This window comes from Lasioglossum baleicum, chromosome 4 (genome assembly GCF_051020765.1).
Source record: "Lasioglossum baleicum chromosome 4, iyLasBale1, whole genome shotgun sequence".
NCBI classification, from domain to species: domain Eukaryota; kingdom Metazoa; phylum Arthropoda; class Insecta; order Hymenoptera; family Halictidae; genus Lasioglossum; species Lasioglossum baleicum.
Genome location: NC_134932.1, coordinates 11,659,811 through 11,685,903, shown reverse-complemented (window position 1 = coordinate 11,685,903; position 26,093 = coordinate 11,659,811). Strand labels below are relative to the sequence as shown.

General features: G+C 45.4%; 1 protein-coding gene across 1 annotated transcript; it reads right to left on the bottom strand.

Moving 5' to 3' along the window:
- Positions 1 to 223: 223 nt before the first annotated feature.
- LOC143208197 (uncharacterized) lies at positions 224 to 26,083 on the bottom strand. Its single transcript, XM_076422374.1, has 2 exons — positions 21,991 to 26,083; positions 224 to 17,414 (listed from the first exon to the last, which is right to left on the bottom strand). The coding sequence occupies exons 1-2, from the start codon at positions 22,088 to 22,090 to the stop codon at positions 17,188 to 17,190; spliced, it is 327 nt and encodes a 108-aa protein (XP_076278489.1). The 5' UTR covers positions 22,091 to 26,083; the 3' UTR covers positions 224 to 17,187.
- Positions 26,084 to 26,093: the final 10 nt, after the last annotated feature.

Sequence of the window (26,093 nt, the reverse complement as noted above, 5' to 3'; positions counted from 1 at the left end):
GAAGGGAAAGGGTTGCTGCCCCCAGGACAAAAGGGTGTTCGGGGTCCGAGGCCGACAGAGCTTTGACGTCTTCCTCCGCGCCCGCGGTGCACAATGTTAATTAACGAGAGGAGAGCCCGAGAATCCCGACCCCGTTCACCGTTCTCAATCAACGATGGTATTCATGAGCCAACCCCCCTTTCCATCCCAACCCCCCTGCTACTCCTGCCCCCACTAGCCCGAGTTATGCAAACTAAGTATAGAACGTTTAATGAACGAAGCTGCTTCGGGACGCCTTCGCGAGACGGTTTTTCACCGTCCTCCTGGAGGAACGGGCTGATGGATGCGAAATTGCGGACCCTCTGACCTGCGGATGTCGCGTGTATGCAAACAGGATTGAAGAGTCGCGCGGAGCATCCTGGGGAGAGCTCTAGTACCATAAAATATAGCCTTTAGCAGACTCTGCCCCTGTTGACACGATTTTTTCCGCCGGGTTAGGTGAATTTCGTGATTTATCTTCGATTACGAACATTCCTTTTACCACCCTTATATTATAATAACACCTTTAAAATTGGCAGTGCTCCATATTCGACGCCTGTCTTCCAATGATCAACCAATCATGACGAGATCAAATGGAATCGTTCAGTCACTTGCAGCCGCATCTACCACGGCAGATACCCTAATTGCGCCAGGATCGATCGGTCTCTGAAATCGCCGATAACCGATCGATCCAGAGCATGATAATTGCAAGGTGCCGGAGCACAATCTCGAGGCCGGTATACACGTTGAATTTCATTACGGAGCGAACCGTCCGCGGATCTATAATTAACGGCGACTAATTGGCAAACGAAGCCGCGATCAACCCGCTCGTATACACATAATCATCTTTACAGGAGGGTTGGCGCAGGATAATTTCGGCCGGCGCGCAATCTTATCCGTGATATCGACGCGCGTCTCCGCGGCTTGCGAATCCACTCTGATTACAGATCCAGCCGGGCTGAAAATTACGTTCTGCCAGAGAGAGAGAGAGAGAGAGAGAGAGAGAGAGAGAGAGAGAGAGAGAGGGGGGGGAGGGAGAGAGAGAGAGGAGGGAGATTCGAGATTGATAATACGACACGCCGCGTAATTTTACCTATACGATCAAATTACAGCCGGCGCCGAATTAAAGACCGACCGTTTTCCACGGGTTCCGCGTGTTTATTCCCGTGGCCGATTCCTGACGGACGTAGCTTGCGATTTAGAAGATTCTCCTCGATCCTTTTCGAATTTCTTGGCGGAGGCGCGCGTGCAGCCTGCGAAAGATGTTCAGCGTACTCGAGTCGCGTGTTCGAAACTGCCACCCCAACGAGCAACGTTTACGGCGAAATTGCAGTCTCGGGACGAGACCTCGCAAGATCAGATCGATTCTGACACTATCCATAGACGATACCGCGTGAAATGCGCCCCATTAGCCGGATTTGTACATGCCTCGCGCGCGCGAGAGAGATGCAATTTGTCTGCCAATTTCTGGAGTGCGGTCTCCGAGCCACCCCTTCTCTTCTCAAGAAGATGGACCAGACCGAAAAATTAATTTACACGTCAATAAATACCTGCGTTCGTCTATTGTCTTTGTACTTGGTCATTGGGAATGTAAAAACATTTATAATTAATTTAAAAACGCTGATAGGGAGGCCGAATCAACTGCTTCTGGAAGTTACAAGTTTCAGTTTCAAATATGTCGATAGTCAATGCATTGTAACTGGGCGCGGACTGTAGAAACTGCAAGTCCAGCGACTCCAGTTCGACTAAAACAAACGCGAATCGAAGAACACGGACATCCTATTCACCGCAGGGAGTTGAAAAGTTCAGCCCCGGCGAGCACACTGTCTTCGATGATTCCTGCCGTAGAATTATGGCCGAAGTGTCTTCTACAGAACAGGGGCTGCTAGGTGCATCGGCCCAGTAACACCATGAATCATTGAGGAGCCTCGCACCGCAACGTGTAACATCTCTCATGGATACTGTCGCTGGCTCCGTCTACGCGTGACCCAGAAATCGTGCTCCCGGATTCGACAAACCATCCTTCATTCCTTCTTACATCCAACAGCTATAACAATTATCCACTGAAACTTAATTCACAGTTACACTAATTCCATAAAACATAAGAAATAGAAGAAACCTCAGATTAAATTACTAAGAGAACAAATCGGTTTTCATGTAACTTCCCTTTTTTGTAATTGATGCAGAAAATTTTTATACGTTCGATCTTTTGCGGTTGATTTTGGGGTCTATCAAGGTTTAATGAAGCAAGAGAAATAATCGAGGAACTACTGGACGAGTCTAGGAAGGGCGACAGTCTCGATACAAGCGTCGTAGCGAGATATATTCAGCGTCGTGGCAGGATCATTTCGCAATTTCGCATAACTTCGAGTCTCGCCCCGTGGTCGCAGCCTCGTCCCGTGATCGGCACCCCCTCCTAGAGGCTGGTCCTCGTCCTGGCACCCTCCCCACCTGATCCGAGAGCCTGTTCCCTCCCCATCGTCCCTGTTCTCCGGCAACCGACACCTCATCTCCACGGTCTCTCTCTCTCTCTCTCTCTCTCTCTCTCTCTCTCTCTCTCTCTCTGCGTCTCCGCAGCAGGCAGCCACGACGCTGTACACGAGGCTCTGCGGCTAAGAGCAGAACGACGTCGCCGACGCCACGCACCCCGACGTCGCCCTGACGCGCTCCACTGACGCTGCGGAGCGGAGATTAATGGCTTCGGACTCTGAAATCCTGGAAAATAAATAGCGGGGGCGCCGGTGGCGAGAGCGAGAGTCCTGCGGAGCAAGACGCGATCCTCTCCCCGTAGCGTCTCCCTCTTCGTCCAGGTTCCGTTCCGTCTCTCTTCCTCTCTCTCCCTCCTTCGTTCGAAAGAGATCCAGAGTGGGGAGTGCCAGTATGTGCGAGAGAGAATGGATCACGAAGAAGAGAGAAAGAGAGAGAGACTGGATGATGAAGAAGAGAGAGAGAGATTCCCGAGGGACCTGCCTACTGCTGTCTCGCTGGCCACCGCCATCGCTGGTCCTCCTTTGTGAGGAAGAGCCCGAAGGTTGTCGAAGGGCTGACGCGAAAAGCGGCCGCTGTAGAAATTTATCCGAGCGGAATGCTTTTGTTGGAACCCGCCACCAAATCGAAGCCTCGCCAGCTCTCTTTTTTACGAACCCCGATTTATCGGACACCCCTCCCCCATCCCCAAAGATCGAGGTGAATTCGCTTTTGTTCCACTCGCGAATCTGCTCTTGTTTTCTGGAGAAGAGACTCGCTAGCGGTGTTGGACCGCCCTTATTCGTGAATGACTATTCTTGTTCCCATTCTATTATTGTATAATAATAGCCCATTTTATTAATTTCGATTAGACACTGGCAGCACCAAGTCTTCCTGCTTGTATCATTACTTTGTCCGCCATTATGAATTTAGCAGCAATTTGCAACGTCGCCAAACAAACAATACCCTAAGGCCATCAGTCAGTGTACTCACGGCATCTTTTTATACAGAACACTGAACCGAGGAGGTCCAAAGTATAATAGTTAGATACTAGCCCCATGATTTCAGAGCGCATGCAGACCAGAATACCTGTTGGATATCCGAAAGTCATGGCGGAATGTGTGAAGATAGCCATTACGCGGCGGGCTCGAGGTAAATTATATTAAATACTAAATAACCGGTGGAAGACCATGCTCTAATTGTTGCGTCGTTTGCATAATGCCTGGTCTGTAACTACTCTCTTCCCTTTGCTCCCTTTCTATCTCTTTCACTCTACCCTCTCCGTTTCTCTTGATACCCTCTTTATTGGCCTCTCCGCGTATCTCTTCCTTGAATCCACCTCATCCTATCGGCTCTCTTCCCCTTCTACCCGTCCTCTCTCTCTCTCTCTCTCTCTCTCTCTTTGCCCCTCCCCCCTCATTCGTCGTAACACCAACTAAAAGATTAATTGCTAATTCTTGCTACTGCAACCAGTTGCTACCAAATGCGTACACCGGGTCGCCGTGGGGTCAAGGAACCTAATTCCGCCTCGGCAAAAAACGGGAATGCGTTAACGAGGCTTCTGGTGATTAGGGCAACGCCGGATGATGCGTGCCAGTGCATATTATGCGCCAGAAAAATCTGATTCAATTCCAACCGGCAATTCTAGCCGAAATTTTCTCAAAGTGTTCCGGAATTTTCCAATTTTTTACTATTTAGAATAAGTTTTATACCTTTCTGTTTTATAATCCGCAGTCTAGTAATAACAAACGGAAGCAATGCCATCTCTACACGAAAAACGAAATTACTTTCCAAACGACCTAGCAATTAGATGCCAGTTTGTTAATCACGAACGGCGAGCTTCGTCGCGGGCGAACCCAGACAGAGATCATCCAATTTGGCGTCTATTTCGAGTGTCCGGGCGAGTCTTTCAAAAATGCGTCGAAAACGAGGAAGCCACAGGGCCCTCGTCTGCCGCGGTCGTTCGTCTTCTGTCTCATTTGAGCGTCAGTCCCTGCCATCGTTCTCCCTCAGTCAGCGTCTAGTCACGTTTGCACGGTAGCCATTTGCGAGATTACGCGTTCGCGTTCGCGTTCGCGTTCGCGCGAGCGCCGCTCTCATTAACGAGCGAACGAAAGAAGAGATTATCAACCAGCTAAGCGCGACTAACAACAAACGGGGTCCGGCTCCAATCCGAGGGAATACGGCTAATTAGAATTATACGGCGCGCCCGTTGTCGACAATTTTTCCGTTCCATCACACGGTTTTGCCGCGGGGGACTAATTGCAGCTTCGGGAACCGACTTCGATCGCCACCGTTGCGACACCGTTGCCAAACACGGTGATAAATCGCGATACGTGGTCGCACGCGAAATTAATTGCACCGGTGGACCGTGCCCCGGTGCATCGGCGACGCTTCCTTTTGCCGTATACACCTTCGAAAACGCCACCGATCAACTGGTCCTGGGACAAGAACGGGTCCACTGTCTTGAAATAATAAAGCCTCTGTGCACCGGTTCATTTGTTATTCAATTTCCATGGGAGATCCTGGTGGTCTGCTTCGTTAGCCTCTGGTGAACGAATATGAGACAGGCGGATGCCATGCTGATTAATTACTTACAGCGAGGATCTTTACGCAACATAAACATTTTCTAATGCAATTCTGAGAAACAGAGATTAACACAACAACTACCACTAGTGGAGTGGCAACGAAGTGGATGGTTTCATTCCTTTGATGGGGGATGAATAAATGGTAAACGTTCGCCTAATAAAAAATTGGGGAATTCGTAAATGGCGAAGCCAATTAAATTGACTTCGAAGCAGCGGATGCGAGTAAACATATTGGACACAGATTCCCGGCGAAGATTGGTGGAATGATAACGAAGTCGGGCGAAGTAGTTGGTCGCATTCCTGAACGATGATTTTCGTAGCTGCACACACGGGGTCCACGGGGTGGGTATATCAGCAATAGGGGGGTCGGGGCAAGAGGAGGCCCGGAGAGAGGCTAGATTTGATTCGTAGGGGGATAGAACGGATCGAGTACGGTGTCTGCCTCGACAGACACGGGGGAGATGGCGGCGTGCAGCACCGTACCAAAGCAATATCCATAGGAACACCCCGTGTCAGAGGGAGAGATGCAGAGACGTGCAATCAATCACGAGGGACCCTGCTGCCACGTCCGTGGCCCTCGTATCAAACGTAACGCACGGTAAACATTTTTAACTTTGCCACGTTATTAATATTCGTTGCGCCCCAGGAACCTCTCTCCCTCCCTCCTCCTCTTCCTCCACTCTCCCTCCCCTCTTCCATGCAACTTTTTTTCCCCTCGGTATTGCGTTCTCTGTTTTTGTTAATCAATTTGCCGCGCAGATGCTTCGCTGCGGCTCGATTCGCGGCAATCGCGAATTGGTTTTGAATTAGAATCGCTTTTCCTCGAGTCAGATCAAATCGTGGTAGAAATTGGCTACCCAGTGTATCTCCGTTTTTATTTTTATATTCGTGATCCTGGTTTTCGATTTTTATCGTCTTTATTTTTCTTCTTCCTCTAAAATATGCTTCGATTGACCAGAAATCATTTTGTAGTTCTATGAATTAATTTTGTTAGAGCCAGGAGGTGATAATGCTCACGCCAATTGTGTTCTGCACGCACGGCAATGAATACAAACGTTAGAACATTTTAAATCGCAAGTAGCACGAGCAGAAGGTGCCATATTCCGGCGTTTATTGCAGCGCGCTGTTCGTTTCGTGATGAACATTTGTAAATCACGTCGTGTGAAACGGAAAACAAATGAGCATAATCTGCGACTTTACCGCGCTCCGTACTTTTCTGCATTTTTTATTATTAAGACCATTCGGACGTGGCGTCGTGCGATTTGCGACACGATTACCTTAACAATGATTTGTTACCTTTAGATCAAGCTGCACAATAAGGAACACGATTGAACACCTAATAATAAAGACAATAAAATCGAATAAAATCATCCTGTGTATAATTAACACGAAGAATATAATTTTTCACGAATCGTGTGATTTGGGCAATTGAAAGAAACCGGAAATACCAGCGTATGGTCGAAGTACTGCGCGTCAAACACTATACAGAATCAGTTCCACGATTCCCGAAACGGAGCAGCGAAACGTCCAAAACGAGGAGAGCGACGGTAATTGATATTAATTCCCGTATCGTAGGTGCGCTTTCAATTACGCGGGCCCGACATGCTCGCCAGGATCACATTAGACGTAATGCACAGGAAATGTTTTTAACTCCAGCGCGTTATTAATATTCGTTAGAGGTCTTGACTCTCGCGGCCTAGCTAACTCCTCCATATTAACCTTTTTGTTGTATTAACGCGCATTCCACCGCCGCTAATCGCAATAATGGAAATTAATAATCGGCCCGTCGTTAACGTCACGCACAAATAACTGTTATTTATGCCTAATAATTCCCGTGTGCCGCATCCGGCGCGCGAATAGAGATCGCGCTTTAAAACCTATTCGATTTTAACAGGGTTCTGATTCCCAACCCCTCAAAAATTTCATCATTTACAGAGTTAACGGTAAAAAATGTTCGAATATCGCAGATTACAATTTTGCGAATAAATGTAGCTGCTATTTTTCGGAGCTGTATCGTTAAAAATCAGTGTACAAGAATATTGGCCAGACTCTCACCCTACCCCCATCGCCGTTGTAATTATTAGACGTACTCGATGTACAAGAGTCAGATATAAATATCGGCTCAGCACGAGGCCCCATGTTATCGTTCCATATTGATGCGGACACCATACAGATCATTCCACTCCCTCTATGGTCCCCCTAGCTCCTATTTCTCCCCCTGGTTCGCGCTATGGAGGAAACTCGTACCATTAGCTGCAAGTACACCCGCTTACGTGTTCCTCAAACTTTTTTCCCTGTACTCTATTACACCAACAAATGATCCGAGGATCGAATAGATAGAGTGCCACCAGAGAATTACAAATTTCCTAGCTGTATTCAACGAATCAACTGCTCGAGATCTTAATTTCCACAAATTATATCAACCCCTAGTCTTTGTTGCTAATCCACAATATTTTGCACAGAATTCCAGCGTGAACGAAGACTCGGTGCAGAAAATTCTAGCTTGCCGAAGAGGAACTTTCCCGGTTCGGGGAGGAAAATCAAGAAAATGGTGAGCGACGGTCGCCGGGACGCTGTTTTATTTTACGGAGTGGTTTCCGAGGGGGAACGGAATGGGCGTTTTGGCAGCGGAACGGACCCTCCTAGGAGTTCCCGAAATTTCGTTCAATTACCGGCTCTCGGAGAGAGGGAGCTTGTAGCTGTCGGGAGCGTTTAACAAGGACCACGTGTGTAAGACAATTCTCGATGGTTGTTACGGTCTCCGGGCCCGTTGCACGGAACGACAAACAACAGGATCCAGCTGCCGCTGTTTCTGCCCACGCAACGGCCAACAAACGTCAGAACTGTAATCCGGATGAAATTAAAGCGCGGAATTAGCAGTGTCAGGTAAATACGCCGGACGCGGCGCTAGCCGACGCGACGATCTCATCGCGGATAACGCGATCTTCAGATAAAAATACGTTATTAAACTAGTCTTCACGATTCGCGTCGCGAAATCTGCTAATTTTAGCCGGCGAGTGTCGTCGCTGTTCGTCTGGCCTCGTTTGATTAATGCTGGCCAGCGTTGTGTTGAATTACTATTGAATTACTTCAGGGAATGTAATTACTAGACTGCGGATCTTTGTGCAAAATAAAAAATGTTTGCTTCGATTGCAAGACACAGAAATGAAATAAAAATATCTTTCTTCTTCTAATTATCTGATTAAGCTGATATCGATACGCTGATGTCTTTAAATCTTTAATATGTCCACTGCTTTAAATTGTGGTCCGCAGTCTTATAATTACAAAGTAATTCTAATAAATTATATTCAATTATCTCGTAATTCGAAATTCAGTCGTTTCGTTGAATTCAATTGCAATGTAATTCGAAAAAAATTACAGTATGTTAGAATTTGAAATAGCACGCTGGACGGTGGTCGTCAAAATGGCCGCTGGACAGCTAGATAGCTCGAAAGGCTGATTAATGGCCCTGGAAGAAGAGACTCAAACAAGGTCTCCGCAGATTGAGACCCAGAAAATGTAACTTTGTAATCCATAAATCCAATGGAACGTTCACCGGGCACAGACCGACAGCGATTAAAAACTAACCGCGTGGCCGATTATGCAATTAAAATGGTACTCGTTGTAATTGGCGTACGGAGCGCATATTATAACGAGAGCTTTCTAAAATTTCCGAAGATAATTACGCGTGCGAGGCGCGATTATCGGCGGTCCGCTAATTACGGGGCTAACGCGCATCGTTTCTCTTTTCCAGCTATTAGCAGCCGAAGTCGGCAAGAGACGTTGTGCACTATGATTTCGGAGGATTCAACTTCCTTATCTGCTGGAACGGTCCTAGAATCGCATGGAACTCGAGAGATCTGGAAACTTCGACGAAACTACACTTTCCCCAAATTTTAGCCTATCTTCCCGACACTAAAGTAACAGATTTGTCCATTTTTTATCTCTCTTAGCGAAATGCTGTATGCTTTTATGGAATCGAAATATTCTAGGATTGAATTTTATTTTCATATGGATTTTATTTTTATTCTCACTGCACATTATATGTATTTTGTGAACTGTATTGTACATAGTCAAACAGCAATGATAACAATAAAAAAAGCAAAAAGAAGAAAAATAGAAAAAACCTCGAACAGCTCTCCTAAAAATGTAAAAATTTCCAGACTTCTTTGTAAACGTAATAAAATTTATTCCGACCCCTAGCTACAGCTAATTTTTCATCTCCCAGGGCTCATTTACTATAAAACGCCAAAATGATCATTCCCCCACTCGCGAACGCAACGACATCGTCCGGAGTCGAACGAATGTATGTAAAACACAGGCGAATTTAAAGAACACATTAAACGACCAACACTCGATTCTAAATCGCTGTCCCCTTAAAGTTAACCGCTCGCCGTAAAATATCGCGGTTATGTTAATTCCATCGTACTCGGCTGGTCGGTTCATCGACAGTTACGTAATTATGTTTTACACGCGACGCGGAATACTTTCCAACGGGGAAGATTGAGTTATACTTTCGCGGCTCACGAAGCCACTTATGTAGTCATTAAGGGATCATTAATCTTGTCCTGCGCTATAAGCGACAACGGAGTCATTGTTGGAACAGGTGCTACTTCCGAGGCGGCTCACGGGAGACGAGGAATCATTAGGTAAATAAATGGAATTGGTGTCCGGCAGAAATCAGGGAATCGATGACGGGATTCTTGGCGATAAGACAAATTGAACGTCCATTCTGACTTCAATTAGGAAAATTACTGGCTGGACCTGTAGACGCGATTTTAGAAAGTCGAAATCGTGCTTCCTTGATAATTAATCAGCTCGGTCGACTTGTCCAGTGTCTTTCGGCAATCGCTTAAACACAATTAGACTGATGTTTGTATTATAAAACTTGACTGACGTTTTCAGCCGTCATAGAAAACACTTATATGTATTTTATCAACTCTGATTTAATGAAGTAAATTATTAATAAATATTGTAGCTAATTCACTATCTATTTTTGAGAAGAATGCTTGATTTCGTTCTGCATGATGGAAAAGTGGCTCAATATAAACAGGTAGAAACTCAAATTAAAAATCCATGTTTTCTGATTGTTGGAGGATATGATAGTCATTTCTCAAAGACTTCACCACACCTTGAACTTTAATTAAAGCTCGGGAACAACTCAATAAGGAGAATTAGTGAGTTCTTCCGGTGTTTTTCTGGATGAAGAGAAGAAGCTGACCGATGAGTACAGCATCGATCTCCTCTGTTTCCACTTATAGTGTTCCGTGGCCCATTTTGGAACCATCAATCGGCCCAGCGAACATAATGGAGACCGAACCGACGCGCGACGCGTCGGTGGAGGAACGCCGAAAATATTCGGTAAGAAACGTAAACGACCGCGATTTGTCAGCGGGACGACTCAATGTCTATCTGAGAGAGTCTTCTCTGTCTTTCTCTCTCTTGTTCTCTCTTTGTCGAAGTGTGCCGGCGTCGCGGAATCCGCAGATGCATGATAAACGGAATTGAAAGACAAATAAACGGCTCGTGGCACTGCGAAGCGGTTGATGAATGGAACGCGTGATGGCCGCGGTGAAAAATCGTCCGAGGTGTCCCTTACAATATGGGCTCGTAACCGGGGACCGGTAACAATTTTTATCGGGACCAAAAAACGAAAAAAAACGTATCGAATCGCGTTGGCGGAAAAATAAAAAAAAACAACCCCGCCTGATTTTGTATGCATCGATTTCAGACAAGACTTCGGGTTAATCTGCTCTGCGATACTCTGCTGGGAACGCAGCGATTCTCTTCATTTATTTTGTGAAGTTGGATTTTGTCTTTCGGTGCTTTAGATTAATTACTGTTGAATTTATTGTGTGTCGGGTTTTGTGGAGAACGCCAAAAACATTTAATGAATTCAAGAATACTCTATGAAAATAGTCTATGTATAAAATTTGCAGTAATGATGGATTTCTTCGAAGTGGATTAACATAATAAGAATTTCGTCCGGTGGTTTGATCGAGGCGACTGAAAAATCTAGGAGCGTGTAGCTGATTCGGGAAGTTTCGAGCGTAATAAATCGTAATTAACGGAATCGCCGGGTTTTCAACGAAGTTTCGCCCCGACCTGGATACGCAGAGGAGATGAGAGGGAATTTCGACGTCGAGGCGCCAGAAGATCGGCGGTCCCGATCTGCTGTAAATTGATTATTCAGTGGAAAACGGAGGCGACGATGTACGATAGGGCGCGGGAGGCTTAAGCGTTCGTTTAAATTAATTCACGAGGTTGTTAGGCGTAAAGTGTGGTATTAGTTATATTAGCCTGGTGTTAATTATTACGTGAAATCGTGTAAAATAGCTTATTGTGTGCGAAATTAGCCCGCGCCGTCGCGGCAGCGTTCGTTATGGTTCCCGGCGCCTCTCCGCGAATAAATATTTCGTTCCATCAAGTATGCATGTAATTTGTTGGAAGAAACGCTACGCGTGACTTGTACGCGACGCATAAATTTCGCCGCAGGTGTTGTACGGTTTTTTCCTGTTTTTCTTGTATAAAATAAACCTCTTATCGCTTGAGCCACGCCGTGTGGCCTCTACTCAGTCGATTTTGTATTTATTCCGCATTTTTTTACCGAGCATATCTACGTAAAAATGGACGCAGTAATATTGTATTTGCTTCGGTAGATTGACAAAAATTGGATTTTCTAGTATAACGAATAGCATGGTAGCGCGATGTATGCAAATTGTTCGGAATTGTTGCTGCGCGTAGATAGAAATGGTAATTGGTCATTAATTCCTCGTTAACCTAAAATTTACGGGCATTCGCGCATAATTCTTTGCTTTGTCAACCGCTTTACCACCTCGCCTAAGTTCGAAGCTTTTATCGCCGGTTTCGCCGTACTCGAGGCAACGCGACCGCGACGATTATTCGACAGAATACGTATTCTTCGATTCTCTATGATTTATGGTCAGGCGTCGCGTCGCAGGCGTCGCGTCGCAGGCGTCAAATGTTCGCGCCGCAGAAAAAATTGATTTATAGCGCCGCGACTGATAGCAAAGATTCAGGATTTCCCGTCCAAATATCCGTAACGCGCGCACACGATCGTTCTTTAATTAAATGTCTCGCTTATTAACTTGTCGTACGAATTGCCCATTGACCTCACCAAGACAGCGACTCCGACGGGCATTTATCTTTGCTAAATTACAGAGCGCTCACTATCATTTTCCGCTTCTGGACATACAACATCGCCGCGATATTAATTGCCGGCCGTTGTTAGAGAGCTGCCTTGCTTCGTACCCTATCAATCTCACAAGGAAAATCTCATTTCAACAAGTGCAATTTTCCTAATTGTTTAACGATCGTCCGGGCACCGATAATGTGATTGGGTTCAAACTCGAGAGACAAAGACTGGGTCGGATCGAACCAATTACGAGGAACCTTACCGCGTTCTTGAATCCGTGCAGCGCGTGTAATTGTCTCAAATTGAAATTTCATTCGACACGAAATATATTCATTGATTCTTCCACGAAAATATTCCTTCGCGTCGCTCGAAAACGAACCCGAACTCGAGGCTCCGTGACTTTCCGCCGGATTTTCGCAACTGCGGCAGAAGTATGCGGCGTTTAGGCAAATAAAGGGACCCGCAGCACTAAAGGCCCAGGGTTCTGGGACGACCAGGAATCCCGCAGAACCAATTGTTCCTTCATATTCACGTGTTTCCTTTGTCTTCCCGGTTGCGCAACACGTCTCGACCTTGGCAGAGAACAATATCGCGGGCTATTCGCAGGTCTGTTTCGGCTCGAAGAAACCCGGCATCGTTCCAGGACAGGGTACACACGTACACGTGTCACGCCGCGTTCTCCTTCGAAACTGGAGCAATTTATGGGGCCCGAAAATCGTCGCAATGCTACCTCGACGGGGCTCGCCGACATCTGGCTTTTTTCTTGGCCGGCCCGGATGGCCTCTCTTTGTCGACTCCACGGGGAAACGAGGATTTATGTCGGGCAATTCGAAACTGGACGATTTGTATCGTCATCGTGTGGCAAATAAGCCAATTCCCTTAACGGGGACCGTCTTGTGAATTGACAATGTGTTCTACAGACCTGCTCAACATATTTCGTGTGCTAAATTGCTACGCGTCACGTGTCCGACTTCAGGATGCAATTATTACCGCGCGTTTCCGCCAACAAACACTATTTTAACTTGAAAATTAAACATTTACATGACTTCTTTCATTTTATGGATAACAAATTGATGTAATACCTCGTACAATACTTAAATGTGTAGTAATTGATTCGTATTTTCTAAGTTCGTCTTTCTATTTTCGAGAATTGAAGATTTTGCTTCATTTGTTGCCGCGTCCCGATAATAATAGAGTGGTAATGGATTACGTAGTCGAAGTAATATGGCTCGTAATACTTCGTATTCGTTCATAATCGCCCCCTAATCCCGGCGAATGGCGGCCAACGGTGCCGCTGCAGTCTGATTAAATTACGAATCGTGTAATGCGAATTGTTACAACGCTAAAGCTGCTCGCGGATATTCAGCCCGCGGTTAATACGATTTCATCCGCTGACGATAAATTTTATTAGCTCGATCCCAGTGTTGCGTCGCTGGAATGCGTTTGCGATCTTATTTGGACAGTGTTTCGAATGCGAGACGCAAGGAATATTACTAGACTGTAGATCTTTAAGCAAAATAAAAAATATACGCATTGATTGCAAGACGCAGAAGTTAAATAAAAATTGTATTTTTCTTCTAATTATCCTATGAAGGTGAAAATAATACATTGACGTCCTTAAATATTTTTAACATGCCCACTGCTTTACATTGTACGAACCAAATTCTGCCATAAGTGCATAAAATCTGCAGTCTAAATACTACACGTTCTGTTCAGAATTTAGTCGGGACACGTGGCTTTTAAACGTACCAGTTAAAAGGTAATTGAACACTACTTTCAACCATAAAAATTTATGTTTTACTTCGAGAGAATTCTGATAGAATTCTTCAGTGCGACCATAGCTCTTCGAATCCTCGTTTCCCCGTCGCTAGCTTGATCCACAGCGCTCGAACTCGCTGTCGATCGGTGTCCCCGGATGCGATCAGAACAAGGAACAAGAAATCGCATGCAGAACGTACTCACCGATTTCGCAGAGGATGCTTCAAAGAGGATGTTTGGAAAGGTCCAAGCAGGGCGACGACGTCACGGCACGCTGCTTCCTCGTCCGACGTGAAACGCAAACTGACTCGCAGACCGCACCGAGCCCGTGTTCCTAAGGTGCTCTATAAAAAGTTTATTGCTCGAACGCGATACCAAATCTTTTTCAAACCAGGTTCGTCGGAACGATCGGCGATCATTGTATCGATTTTAATGCGATCGCCGAACAATGACGCGGTTTCTGGCCGATCAGGCTTCGACATGGTCACGGTGTTTTATTGATTCGGTAGTACGAATACCAGGTGGATATTGAAATTCTTTCGGAGACGCTTTGTGGTCGGGATATTGTTGATTATCGTGCGAAAAGATCTGCCTTTTTGCCGATTTACCAATTGCGAAAGTAGGATGAAAACATTGGCTAAGTTTGCCGGAGATGTTCGTTTATGGTGTGCAGCGTGGTGTGCGATTTGTATGCAAGAAATACGGTGGTTGTTAGATTTTCAGTAGTATACTTGCTATTTTGTGTTCAAACAGAAGAGAATTCAGTGCAGATTCCAGTTAGACGGAAGCATAAATTGTAAGGATAGATTCTAGTATACATTTCGTAATGTTGAACACAGTAGCAGCTAAAATAGTGATTTATTGAATCAATTCAGAGACAGAATTTAATAACTATACTTTATTATACATGAACAAAACTCCCGCTACTTGTTTTAGGCAGAGATTTGACATCAAAGTCACTGTACATTTTCTAATTATAGTTTTCTAGCACTGCTTCTCTCTTAAATTGCAGTGTGAACAGCGAAAACATTGTTGCTCCTTTTCTTTTATTGAAGTTCAATGAATTCTTCGTTATCAATACTCGTGGAAACATTTGACTAATTCTAGAATCATTTCTGAACTTTCTATCGGGCCTTGCATTCTTAAAAAAGAGAGTACCAGTAAGTTTCAAGGAAACGATGGCAAAATCCAATGAAGTGAGATTAGCGTCAACGAAAAATTGTACGGATACTCCAAAAACAGTATCGAATCACGATGAAATAGATCTGAAAAAGGAATTACCTGGAGGAATTCGCGTTTTCCAGATTCTACTCGTGGTGCGGCCATCGTTACGATGACTCAGGGGGGTCGTCCGATAACAATGAAAAATCGGGGCTGTAGTCATCGAATCGCGGATGGTGTCCACGTCGCGGATCAAAGGATATTCCCCGGAATACGAAGGAATCGAAGCGGGACTTGCACAGCGGAAAATGTTCCAGGTAACGTCCTGCTAAAAAGATAGACAGAGAAAGAGAGAGAGAGGGAGGGAGAGGGGAAAGAGTAGAAAAAAGAAAAGGAAACATCGATCGGCACCGTTCACGATTCGTCCGCCAAGGTGGCAGCACCTCGCCAAGCGATTTCGCGTCGGCGGGGGTAGCCATTGATGGCCGCGTTTTTCTTTTTGCTCCTGTTTTTTTGTGTTCCCGGTTGTTTTTTCACGTCCCTCTATTCCTCTCGTAGTTGGCAGATTAGGCTAATGCGATGGACCAGATGAGATATGGGCCAGCGAATCGGAGTACAGTACCGGCACGGCAGGGGCGTGACTGTACCCTGGAAACGGCCGTGCCCCGGGCCACAGTCACGACGTGAACTAAGTGCTGGGTGGAGCCCCGTCTAGGCACTACCTACTCGATGGAACCATCATCCTCTCCCTCGAATGTCACGGGGGCAACCTAATGGCTGCCAGCCACCTCCAAAACGGCGCGAATTTCGAACAGGTCCGACAGTACCTTCGCGATCCTCGATCGACTTCCGCTGGACCACGTGCCCGGCTCCGCTAGATCATCGTTCTAACCATCATCTAATCCCTCTTCGACAACCACGTTGATTCTCCGAATTCTTTTTGTGATCCGATCGCCTAATAATTCGATTTTTTCGTGAACTGCAAATCCAGGTTGCCGATAATGGTAATTAGATGATTATACCGTGATGGTGAAACTTCGAGATCGTTCTAGGCTGTGTCTAATCGCTCTTCAGCTACCATCCAGTTCGTTTCAATCGTTTTTGGCTGTCTTGTCGAGTAATTGATGGATTTATTCGCGATCTGCAGATCCAGGATGCTGATAATGGTAATTAGATAATCATACGATGGTTTTAGACGTTAGTCCTTGGTTGATGAGTCTTTGAGATCATTCTAAGTTATATCTAATCCTTCTTCGACTGTCATGCTGCTTTTGGATTCTTTAACTCGTCTTGCCAAGTAATAATTGGGTTCAAGCACAGAACTGCAGGCTTAGGTTGTTTCTTACGGTGATTAGATGATTATACGATACTTTCAGATTTCATAATCGTTCTAGGATGTGTCCAATCCGTCTTCAACTGGTCTGTAGCTCGCTCCAATCCGTTTAGGTTGTTTTGTTAAATAGTAATCGAATTTATTGAGGATCTTCAGGCTCAGGTTGTTGCTAATAGTGATTTAATCATAGTACGATAATTTTAGGTATTAATCCTTGGATGACGAGACTCAGCGAACGTTTCAAACTGCTTCTAATCATTCTCCGATTGTCATGTAGTTTATCTGAACCCTGTTAGTCTATTTTATCAAATTATAATTGAATCTATTAAAAAGCCTGCATGTCCAGGTCATTGCTAATAGTAAAATGACATGAACGATAATTGTATTACATAATTTAGCCATCCTGCAGGCTTTTTGCTGTATCCGACGAGAGGATCAATCAAATATCAAAGAAGCAGATTCAATATTATTACTTGAATGTAACATGAATCTCGACCCAACTCGCAACCCAAAATTGACTGACAATGTGAGAAGGTAAGCCAGCAGGCTACTTCAGATCATCATTAACCGGAAGTTGGTTAGAATTCCTGAGTGTTAGTCGGCGAGAGTGGCAGCGTCCCCGGCAAATGGCTCGGAAATATAAAACGGTAGAACTCTAGTAGATGCCCGCGAGTAGAGTGACTCATATGTCGCCTGCCACCTTCATGTTACACCCCATAATCTATACAAAATGCGACAGGATTCATCACTTCCGGCAGATTTCGCCGAGCGGTCAAAAGCTGACTGATGCTCAGCTTACAATCTAATCTTCTCCAGTTAAAACCACCAACAGTTCCCCGATAATCAAACGATAATCTCCATTGGAATCCGAGGCTCGATCGAAAACAGCATAATCCATTAACATCTTCATCAAACTGGTCCCAGCCTCCACCACCTGCAACAAACGAAACGTGTATTACTCAACAGATTGGTGGCTCTCGCGACAATCTAGACCGCCCAGCGTATCGCAAACAAACATACAATCCCGACAACGACGCGACATGGCAAATCCCCGGCGCAAACTGTAGCTGAATCTACGGTACACTAAAAAATCTATCGACAGGTGAGAAGAGATTACATCTCGCTAAGTCGAACGTGCCCGACCTCCATGAGCGACAGACGCTGTCCGGCGTCGTCAATCGCCCAGCGATACCGTCAAGCTTCGCACAAAAATCAACAAAGTCGCGCGCGGCGTGTCCCTGGCATAATTCATCGCAATAACTTCTCCCTTAGAAGCGCCGAATGGCGCGAAAACATGCTCGCTCGCGAAAAAAAAGAGAAACAGGGGTTTCGCCCGGATCGGTGAGCACTTTTCAGTCGATCGGGCTTCGGCCGGGATATTTTTTCACGTCCGTTTGTCCGTTTCAATCCCCTGTTCAGCCCCGTTCTCCTCATCCATCTGCCTACCGATATGCGTCCGGGGGAATATCTCTCGGCCACTTTTCAATTTCGTCCGACGAATTTCCCAGCAACCTCTCCTGCCCCCACCCCTCCGCCACCCCCAGCTACCGATCGGCTCAATCTGCAGGCTCAATTCGCCGGGACATCAATCCGGGGAAAGTTTCTATTATTTAACCGGTTTGTTTGATTATTTACTTTGCGCCGGTCAAACGTCGAATCGGTCAAGGCGGACACCGGGGGTTGAAAGGCACGGATACGAAAATTAGCGGGCGTGCCAGGAGGCTCGGCTCTCTCTCACCCCTTTACTACCCCCCCCCCACCCCTGAAAACCCACGGGGATACTGCACACCAGTGTCATCGGAATATACGGCTAATTGCGAGGATGTTTTGTTGGCCTGTCGGAACTCGAGACCATCTCCCCTTACAAGGTTTTGCATTTAGCCTTTCCGTATCGACGACACGTACAGCACGGAACTCCGCGGAAACCGGGGGAAGTTTCTACCCTAACTTCGCCACCAAAGCGTTAATAGACAGCCCTGTGCATGCTGCGAGTTCGCTTTTCCCTGAGCTTACGGTGACGAGCCTGGTTCTGATGATAAGATGACTGTTCAAAATCCGTTGTCTTTAAACATCTCGAAGCAAGAAATACGTATATAACGTAGACCACTTTCATAATTATGGGCACATATATTGCTGTCACAATGATTCTTACGTCCTTGTTAACCAACATTTCTAAGGAAATGTAGAACACGAAAGACCAGTAGTACCTCCAAGGAAAATTATTTTCAATAATGAGGATATACAGTACGGAGCATAACTGATTCCACACAGTTTAAACCAGAACAACTTTTTTATGAATGGACCAAACGACTTCAATTTCTCTGTAAGGCTAGAAGAATTAGTTTAGTAAATGATGTGTAAATAACATGTTGAAAAAATGCATTTGGACGGAATTGTGAAAAACAATAGCAAAAATTGATTTTTACAACTTTTTTAGCAGGACCAATAACGAAAATTTAAGAAATGTGTTTTCTCGACTGGTAGAAATTTATATGTATACGCTCTGAAAATTTCATTGAAATTAGTTAATTGGTTCACGAGTTATAAACGATCAAAAGTGGTAAAACTTGCCACTTTATGGTACACTACAAATTACCACATTTGATCGTTTATAATTCGCAAACCAATTAACCAATTTCAATGAAATTTTCAGAGCGTATATAATTTATACCAGTTGACAAAACACATTTTTTAAATTTTCGTTATTGGGTCAGCTAAAAAAATTGTAACAATCAATTTTTAGTATTATTTTTCACAATTCCGACCAAATGCATTTCTTCAACTTAATTATTAGACGTCATTTCCTAAACTAATTCTTCTAGCCTCACAGAGAAATTGGAGTCATTTGGTCCACTCATATAAAAGTTATTACGATTTAAAGTGTGTGGAATCAGTTATGCTCCTTACTGTAATATAGGAGCAGATACTAGCACAATAATATGATATCGATGCGGTATGCTAACAACAAACATGTCTAGGAAAATGCACCAGACAATACGAAATTTTCATGGCGACTCCAAGACAATACAAGTGAAGATTAATTGATAGCAGTAATGCTGGAGACCTTTCCGACCAACTGCGTACAACGAGAGACAAGACAGTGACAATGACCAATCGCAGACGGTACCAAGCCCAGCACAAAGGGTTTTCCAATAATTTTGATATATCGATCGCGACCGCGACCGCGCAGCGGTGCGATCTTATCGTGCGTACAATCGTCGAATAATTCTCGGGGCGCTCGTTGGCTCGCCGGGGCTCCGATTGATTCGTTAATTAAGTCGTGGAAATACTTTTGCGCGCACGCGACAGGACGTATTAATCGGCGAGCGCCGGAGGTCATATATTGTTTGTGACGCTTTAGACGCGAACATTGATTGCGAGAGAGACGCCGGCGTCGCGTTTGCACGAGGAGAGACGTGGTGTGTCGAGGGGGTTGGTTGTGGGGTTGCGGGGGTGGCTGTCCCGGGGGAGGAAACGAAGGAGAGGGGGCGGCGATATTATTGATTTATGTGCCGTTCTACGTTATGTATTCCAGCTCCTACACCGAGGCACCGAATGATCCGGACCTGGCCTGCAACCGTTCTCCAACGGTTTGAGCTTCGACTTTGAATATTCTGACGCCGGGGACACCCTCTACTCGATCTACTTCGTCTACCCTAAGCGCGAACATTGTCTTTCTGATCATGGACGTCGGTTTGAATTTTCCTGGTAAATTGCTTGCGCGAATTTGAAACGATTTTTATATTCTTCGATCGCGAACAGGGCTGCAGTTTTTTAGAGGACTGTTAGACGAATGTTTGCGACTTTAGGGGTTGATATTGTAACCACAGATAAACTAAGCTGTTGAGGCTGGATGATTGAAACTGTCTGTACAGATTTATTTGCTAGGGTATCGTTTTAAGAGAAATTAAGGCTTCATCTAGGGTTTCCTACGATATTATGAAGCTAGGGGTTGATTCTAAGTATTCTAGACAAAAACTTTCCTAATACTGTTGATTGTTTTCTTGTCAGCATTGTGGAGCATTGTAAGATGTATTTGTTCATCTAAACATTATGCAACTATGGTTGAAATATAATCTTATGAATTTTTGAACGAACAATATAGAATTCCCGAGAAATGCAAGTTCTACAAGGGTCAGCACTACTCAAACTTGAAGTGCCTTCTTTGACCACCTCTGCAGCTTCCTAAGGGGTCCAAGACCTAGATCGTCGTCAGCAAGGCTCTCCCGCCTGAGTGTTGGTGGATTAGGGTGTTAGAGGAACTGGAAGTCGCTCGAGGGGCGCGTATCAGAGCGAAACGTGTTGGTTCCTGGGCGTCGAACAACCGCGAATCCGTGACAATTGTCTCGATCATGGCGCAGGCCCGTTCGAGCGCAGTAAATCGCGGCCGATGATCGCGGGGGACAGACGTCACGGAAGCGGGCCGCGATCATCGAGAGGGAAGCGGTCGGCCGCGATATCAATTATCTTCGATGCGAATTACGGTTTCGCGAACCGCTCCGACGCAGCTGGTGGGGGGAAGTTGTGGGTGCCGGAAGTTCAGTTTGGGGATGAGCCCTGCGGGGGTGGCTAGCGCGAAGACAGAGACAGTGAGCCGCAGAGAGCGACAGAGAGAGAGAAAGAGAGAGAGAGAGAGAGAGGGGGTAGGAAGCGCCGAAAATTGATGCATTCCCTATGCAAAATAGCAGAAGCACGGCGCTAGTAGTAGCTGGACGACACGCAACCGGGAATCCTCTATGGCTCAGTATCTCTATCTTTCTCTCTCCCAATCTCTGTTTCTCTCTCTCTCTCTTTCTCTTGGCTCGTCTGTCTCGCGTCTTGTACCACCACCACCACCGGCCTCCGTCACCTGAACAGAATCGAGAGCGGTATAGGAGCAATTAACACTCTATTAACACTAACGACGCTCATACGTAACAACGGTGCCGCAGGGATTGGATTTATGGTCTGCTAATGGGGGTTACTTTATGCGTTATGCAGCCATGCGCGACGCTGGCCGCCTGAATTTTCTAGGAGATCAGACTTCTTCGTGGAAAAGAGGATTTCAGGATTCTCCGAGCTAGTGGAGGTCCTGGATCACTGAGGCAAAGCCTCAACACCCTGCAACACCTCTAGAACTTTGGAGCTCCGGATTCTTTCGTCTAGTCTGCTCTAACAGGACATATGTCGTCGTCGACGTGTGTGGGAACATCTTGCAAATTTATTATATAAATTGTGGAATAACTACTCATTTCGATATACAAAGGCTGTTCCCACTAAAAATAGGATTTTCTTCTTATTCCACTTTCGGAAAATGTGTCTACATATAAACCACTATTTTAGTCGGACAGTTTAGGGGTTGTTTCTTCTGGTGCAAGGCGAGTGCTCCCTCCCGAATGAGCGAAATGATCATAACCTAATTCCCGGTTCGTAGGGATCGAAGGCCCGGAAAAAGGGAGAAGCAGGAAACAGGTGTACGCGTAATCTCTCCCCGGCGAAACGCGAGTAAACAAGAAAGTTAGAGGGCTCACCGTTCGTCGAGTGCAGCGGAGTCGAGTGCCAAAGTTCATCGTGAGATCCTGCCCTCCTCACGGAGACGCGGCAAGGCCGGTAAAGTGATAAAGCGGCCATAAATTCTGACCGCCATCCTCCCACCGAGCCCCTCTATCTTGCCAGGCTCTCTGCTCCAACCGTCTCTTCCTTCCCCATCGTCTCTCTCTCCCTTCTCCATTAACCATGTTGCTCCTTGTCGGTCACCTCAGCAACCTGAATGCACCTGCAACAACGGAATTGGCAAAGGTCAGCGAACGGTTTCGTTGCCTTAGACTCGGCGTTGTTGATACTCACTCGAGTCCTTCTCCATTCGATGATAGCAGAAAAATTCGCTGGATAATTAACGAAGAAGATGAGTTCGTCGGTATGAGATATACTTACCTTGACGAGTCGTAGTTTGTTAAGGTTTGTGTTAGTTGGCGACGGGATGGATTAGATGAGAGGTTCGGATTCTATCGTGCAGCTGTTTCCCAGAGAGTGTTGTCTATTTAAGAGTTAATGCGTTCAATTCTACCAGACCGTCCTTGGCCGTGAATAGCCCTCGGAGACCGCGTCAATTGATCCAACAGACATCCTTGTCGATGCGCAATATTGATCTTCACCTACTTCGCTACTTCAATTCTGATTCGAGTCGGGGGAACAAAACTATGAACCTCGTCCTGAAGATCTTTTCAGCTACCACGGCCGTGTATAACATTTTATAACTTTTAGCAACCTGTCTTAGAATTGAAGCCTCTGTAACAACATTCGTCAAGCCTGAACAGAAACGTATAGAGCATGAAAAGTGTTCGAAGAATTAGGTAACATAACGCAAATAAAGAATTCTTTAATCAAGAAGACTTGAAAAATCGACAGTTGCGTATAATGTTGCACATCGTTATAGAGGGTTAAAATTCTCGCAAGACTGAAGCTCTCGATGGTGACGATGGTGGAATGATTACCAGGATGACTTCCAGGTCCTCGGCGACGATTTCTACAGCAAGAAGCATAAGCGGGACAGCTGTGAATGGAAATTGGGTCAGGCAAACAGGAATTCCGGTCGGAATGGAGACGTGTCCCGTGTGTCCCGGCCACCTCTGAGAAGAAACCGTTGCAGCTGCAGTTTGGCGAAACGTCGAAATCCAATATCGCAGTGTTCCAGGCATACCTACCGGGCCGCCTAGAAGCTAGGCTAGCACACGGTATGTTCGTTGCAGCGCAGGGGCGAACAGACAGAAATCCCAATAAATCATCCCGTCACGAGCCGTGAGCCAAGGCGGAGCCTCTTGCCTCGTATTAGCCAATAATAATCCTCTCCGAGGTGGAGGCCATCTTGGATTATACAATGGTTCCTTCCGCCACAATTCGTATAAATGCAACCTTCGGGTTACCCGGCAACCTTTCCGAAGGGTCCCAGTGGCGTAACCCAGCCAGCGAATATTTTCGCTCGACCGTGAAACGCTTTCCTGGATCTCCTTTGGTTTTCGACCTCGCGACGATCGTTTGTGTGCACAGCGTATTTCGCGAGCTCGATACTATCGATCGGAAATTCAGGAACTGACCACAGAAGTCGCGATCATTGTTCGTTCGATTTTTAGAGGATCTTTTGTAGGATAGATCTAAGAGCCACCGGGAGCCCTCCATTTTGAAGCTTCCATAGGATCGAGCCGATGTCGATGTTCGATTAGAAAATTTGGTGGGAAAAATTTTGTAGAAAATCGCTTAGAAATTAATTGAAATCGAAGGAGAAGAAGCAGCACGGGCTCGATCATATCTCGAGAATCGAGGTCGACCGAACTCGACCGGTTCGAGAGTGTATCTCCAGTGGCTCGAGCCCCGAATCGATAAAGTTTGGCTCGAGCATGAACGAAAGTTGAAGAGGAGAACGTGCATATGTACGTATATCCGGTTATGTTCCCTTAGTTGACGTGCCAGACGATAGTTTTCATATTCAACCACAATTTATTTCTCGTTTTCAAACACAGCTATTATAATTAATATAATTATTATTAATATGGACAGACTCTTATATAATATAATACAATACGGTTTAGACTTGTCGACATGATAGCGTATAATACTATTATCGTTTCCCATCGTCGTCGTCGTCGCCGTCGTCGTCGTCGTCGTCGTAGTCGTCGTCGTTTCATTATTCATAATACATAGCTCATTCGCGTGGCATATCGTTCGTCATTGCAATCGTATCGTTATTATCGTAATCGTCGTCACCATCACCCACTATCATCATCATCGTCATCGTCGTCATCATCAACATCGCTCCAATTTTTTATTTCGCACGCATTCTCTCTCTCTCTCTCTCACACGCTCTCGTTCGCGCTCTTTCATGTGTACATTTAGTTTACATAATGCGGGACACTACAAAATAATTATATACGTTTATCATAATTCGTAATACTATTATATTTATATTTATATTTATATTTATATTCATATCCATATTTATATTTATATTTATATTTATATTTATATTTATATTTATATTTAAATATATATATAATTTATATTTATATTTATATATATATAGATTCATTTATTTATATCATCTTTTCCTCTTATATCTCGGTAAAGTGGCGCAGCCTACACATTTTTTTCGGCCAGTAGGCACACACCCCTATCTAACGTTTCACTTTTTTCTTTTTCCTCATTTTTTTTTTCATTCGCATCGCCTAACCGTTTCGAACGTTTTGAACGCGGCGTTGTACCCGATCTTCTCGTGTGTCTCTGGGCGTACACCGATGCATCTATGCAAGTGTGTACACGTTCAGCGTAGGAGTGTATGGATAGACGCGGAGGTCGGTGTGCGTAGCTCTCGCTTCTGTATAATATAACATGTACATAGATGGTTCCACCGGATTCGGTCGGGGCAATGTGTCCATGGAACACTGTGCGATGACTCGAGTGTGCGGCCGATATGGGGGTAGTTGGGGGTGTGAGAGGAGAACAAAAAAAAGAAATTAATCTCCGGGATCCCGGTTACATCGCTCTAACCGGTGTCTGACAAATCGTGGAAGCTGCTACAGCGAAACACTGCTAGCTTCGATATCTTTGGGGCACTAATACTTTTGCTGTTTACGTGGCTGGGGCGATTTCTCATTTTTTTTCGGGGATGTTGGACGTCATCTTCATAGATAAGTGGATCTGATCGGCTTACAAATCAAAATCTGCTGTCTACAATTAAATTTTTCGGAGCTCCAAGGGAGGGGTCGAAGTTTAAGGGATGGAGATTATGGTAGTTCAATGTAAAGATGAAAGAATATTTCGAGAATGCAGTAGCCAGAAATTTTAAGGGAAACCTTGGGAATATGTCAATAAAAAAATGATTTTAAAAATAGCTTAAAAATAGTCGAATAGAAAACCGTAAAATGCAGCACACAGGAGCGATCATGAGCGCGTTAGCTGACGCCAACATCGCGGCTCTTAACAATATTGTCATCCTTTTACACTATGTCCTCCGCGACAGCTGTGGACGAGCGGGTCAGTCCCGAGTCGTCGACAGCCGTCGACGATGCTCGTATATCGTTACAGTACCGTATCAATAAATAGTTAATTAATTAGTCCTCTGCTACCGTTACTTTGTAATTCTTTTAGTCTATTAAACAGGTACCTACTTTACCTACGCGGTATCGTATACAGTGGTCGCGTTTCGCGATTCGACGCCGCGACGTCAGACGTCGCCTTTCACATTGCCCCGCCGATAAGAACGAAAAAAAAAGGAAATGTCTGCGCCCGCCATTCGATTCAAATGGAATTATTTACAAGAGCGTAACGACACTATACGTTACTCTACGGTCGTTCGACACCGCCTAAAGAAAATTCCATAGACGGCGAACGAGCCAAAAAATCAGAACACACTCCCGAATAAGTACTATTGTTGACCCGCGAGGTAATTTCTAAAAGTAAAAAGGTTTGACGACTTGGAACGACTCCGTAGTCTCTCGAGACGACGATCCCACGAAGAAACTGATTTCTCTGATTAGCCGTTTTAGGATTTTATTTTTGTTTGTGGTGCATCGTTCTCGCCCACGTGTATCACCGGGGGTATATCAGTCTTCACATAGAGCGGAACCCGTTGAAATCGAAT